General features: G+C 37.5%; 1 protein-coding gene across 1 annotated transcript; it reads right to left on the bottom strand.

Annotated features, from left to right (window-relative positions):
* Positions 1–443: 443 nt before the first annotated feature.
* On the bottom strand, positions 444–2,808 carry cartl (cocaine- and amphetamine-regulated transcript-like). Its single transcript, XM_049717842.2, has 3 exons — positions 2,497–2,808; positions 1,566–1,640; positions 444–1,088 (listed from the first exon to the last, which is right to left on the bottom strand). Exons 1-3 carry the CDS (start codon positions 2,632–2,634, stop codon positions 981–983), a joined length of 321 nt encoding a protein of 106 aa, XP_049573799.1. The 5' UTR covers positions 2,635–2,808; the 3' UTR covers positions 444–980.
* Positions 2,809–3,637: the final 829 nt, after the last annotated feature.

The following is a 3,637-nucleotide window of genomic DNA, read 5'->3' on the forward strand; positions in this document are numbered from 1 at the left end:
GTGGTTGTTTAATATTAAGCACCAAAGGTAGCGTTTCACACTCCTGAATCATGTCCAAGCAGCGCAAATTCAGTCAAAGCAGGTTCAGCTCAACAATTTCAGTTCCTGCTTGGTGATAGTTTTATAATAAGTGTGAATATTTGTGCTATAATTAACTAGTGAACATTCTAGGATAGCTTATTGATCATTTGACTCGGGGGTGTTGGAGTAAGAGGAGACACAAAACATGCAGTCTATGGCTCTCCCAGAACCAGACAGAATTTATTTATTTATTTATTTATTCATTTATTTATTTATTAAACTAGTAGACTTCATAAACTCTCCTCATAAAATGAATTTCTGAGTGGAAAAACGTTTTCTTACCATTTTTTTACAGTATGCAGTCAAGTGCAAGTTGATTTGCTCAGCACATTGAATGGGAATTTATGGCACCACGCTACTAATTGCTTTTCATTCTTTTATTCATTTTTTGTAAATGATTACAATTGTCAGATAAGAACAACAACAAGAATGATGCTGTTTGCCTGTGTGCGTATATAATTAAAATGTGTCAATGTGAGGACTGTGATGGGCCGATATCACCCTTTTACTGTATGTGCTGAGGGATCACCTTCCAGCTAAGTACACTTCCATGTGTATTATACAAACCGCAGTAATATTCAGTTGAATAATTATTAAGATTATATTTAAGTGCATTTATGTTTGTATGTATGTACGTATTATTCATTATCCTTTGAACTTTGTATGTCAACATAATTCTGTCCGAATAAAATTCAACCTTAAATTCAAAATGTTTACTGAATGTGAAACACTTACATGCTACACACTATCAACTCATGCTGGACATCCAACATGAAGACAACCACAATGCATAACGTACAGTTAATGAGGGCACAGTAGGCCTACAACAGAATAGAACAATAGAACAGTTTTGAAAATGTGCACATTCCTGCAGACATAACTTTCATATTGCAAATGATTCAAATGCACTTGAGCAGGTAGGAATTGCAATTGGCTCCTCTGCCGCAGTCGCAGAGCTTTCCGATTCGTGGCCCGAACTTCATGGCACAACGGTCGCCCATCCCACACTAAGGGTATAACACAGATAACAATAAAACACACGCACGCACACACGCATATGTCAAATCAACTACAAATTTTCAATCTGTTCACTTTCACAGGTTTCATTGGATTGCTTCTATGACCAACAAGAATTGGTCAGTGAAATAAGTGAAATAAACAATTCTTGATCTGCTTGATTTGAAATTCAGTTTTGTTTGTATTTGTTTCAAGAGAACTGAAAGAGAACTTTTTTTTTCCTTCCATCTTAGCAAATTTGGTGTGAAAAGCAATCTAACTTGCTCTGTAATTACTACGCTCAGACAGTCTGTTTACTTTATCTTTTAATTAGGCTGGCAACTCACAGCTTTAATTAGCAACAGTGAAGGAAACACATCACACTAAATGAGCATTGACTGGTGGCTGCATCGACCTTTTATTACAGAAAACAAAGTGGATTTGTATCATGGGCTCATTTGCATATATTTGTCAATACATTGCCTTACCAGCGGTATACTGCCTCTCTTTTCTGTGGAAATCCGATTATGCATCCTGCCCAGCAAAACATCCAGTGCTTCGACCTGTTCAGCAAGATCACCAGAACAGAACAGAACAGAACAGAACAGAACAGAACAGAACAGAACAGAACAGAACAGAACAGAACAGAACAGAACAGAACAGAACAGAACAGAACAGAACAGAAATGATCATTGGGTGACTATATGTGGAAGATGGGTCAAAATAAAGTTGTCTGTATGGTCATACTGACACCTCTTAACCTTTTCCTCACGAGGGTCGCGGGCATACATAGGAAAATTAATCATAGCATGGCAAGTTGTAGGGATTTCTTTATGACAAAGAACAATTATTGTAAAAACTTGTGTTCGAAATGGTGACGAAGAAAAATGAGTGATTCCTGATTTGTATTTTTTTTATATAAATTATTGTCATCATTGAAATCTATTTACAGTGCAAGCATAAATTTTGAGCACAGGATATTCGTGCAGTGTGAAAGCGTATTTATAACTGGTTTCAATTTGGAGGAACTTTTATTATGGCTGAAAAATGACAAAGTGGCAAAGAAGTGATTGTATGAATTTATGTTAGAGAGAATACAGAAAAAAAAATATTCATTACCTGCTATTCCAGATATTATTTTTTATTGTTGGTTTGTACATTTTGAAAATTAATATCATAGAAATATTCAATGTACTTGTGTAGTTTTGAGCACTGGATATGCACGAAGAAAGAGTATTTGTAATTTTTTGCCATGTAATATTTTGTATATTAAAAATATGTGTACACAACTTGAGGTATACCAAAAAATAGGTGGGTTTTGTTTCTTCTCTTTTCAAAAGACAACATTCCAAAATTCACATTAACACTTAAACAAAATGGATACATTATAGAGTCACACAGTAGTGTAGCTACACTGACCAAGTCTCGGTCCGCTCCTGGTTCGCCTCTGTCTCCTTCCATGTCCTCAACAGACACTTCCTGGGACGTCTGGCCGTGACACAAGAGGACGAGCAGGCTCACCACCAGCAGTGCGCGGAGAACAGCGGAACTCTCCATGGTTCTGGTCCCGCTTGGTGGACGGAGGAGCGCCGAGGTCCCACTGAAAAAGGGGGCGGGGACAAGTGAAGGAGGACAAGTCGTGAACAGGTTGACGTGAAAATGTCCAACGGTCGGATGAATTCTGCCCTCTTATACAGACTCGTGGCCCCGCCCAAAAGGCCACTGCGGCAGGCAGAAGTGTTCTCGCAATTTAGGCCTGCTATGGATGGATGGGGTGGATGTTATCAGAAGGCGTCAGGATTTGACCATATTATACTATCATCTTATCACATCTTCATCACCACCATCGTCATTGACACATTTGTATATTATTATAATTGTTACTGTGGTTAACACATTAAAATACACGGTTTAATTGTGTTGTTATTGAGATGATGATGATGATGATGATGATGATGATGATGATGATGATGATGATGATGACGATGATGACGATGACTTATTAACCAAGGCAAGTCAGCTTTTTTTATGCGGCATATTTAAATAAAATACAACATTTAACACCATTAATAAACGAAAAAGACATTTAAAAGCAAAGTCAAGATTTTTATTTTTTTAAATCATTGATGATTTCTTTTAAATCCTTTAAAACGGGGGCTCAGCGTCACGGGCTGGTGGCCATTTGCAGCCCACATATTTTACAGCTCGGTCACATATATACATACTTGATAACGTTTTGTATTTACACTGGAGACTGATTTTTTAACTCCTGTTGCGTTTTGTTCAAGATGTTTGTCGTTGAGCAAAGAAAACAAAGATGCGGAGTTGGTTATTTATTTGCAAGATCTTGGGTTGCTTCACGGCAGTCAGTACAAGTGCACTTCAGCAGATGAGAACAACCACGTCAGACTCCAGATTAGAAGGTTTTATACTCTCCGCAAGCAGGAATACGGAAGGGAAGAAAAGGGAGGGGAAAAGAAGGAAAAACATATCCTCATAAGAATGTCTTGATATCTACTGAATGTTTTGTATCAATGTGTCATGATGTTAATGAGCTCTG

This window comes from Syngnathus scovelli, chromosome 4 (genome assembly GCF_024217435.2).
Source record: "Syngnathus scovelli strain Florida chromosome 4, RoL_Ssco_1.2, whole genome shotgun sequence".
NCBI lineage: Eukaryota > Metazoa > Chordata > Actinopteri > Syngnathiformes > Syngnathidae > Syngnathus > Syngnathus scovelli.

Excerpts from the sequence above, each read along its gene's own strand:
- cartl (XM_049717842.2), bottom strand. The coding sequence starts at position 2,634 with ATGGAGAGTTCCGCTGTTCTCCGCGCACTGCTGGTGGTGAGCCTGCTC. Across the intron at positions 1,641-2,496 it reads CAGGAGCGGACCGAGACTTG|GTCGAAGCACTGGATGTTTT; the intron begins GTCAGTGTAGCT and ends CTTGCTGAACAG. Across the intron at positions 1,089-1,565 it reads AGAGAGGCAGTATACCGCTG|TGTGGGATGGGCGACCGTTG; the intron begins GTAAGGCAATGT and ends TTATACCCTTAG.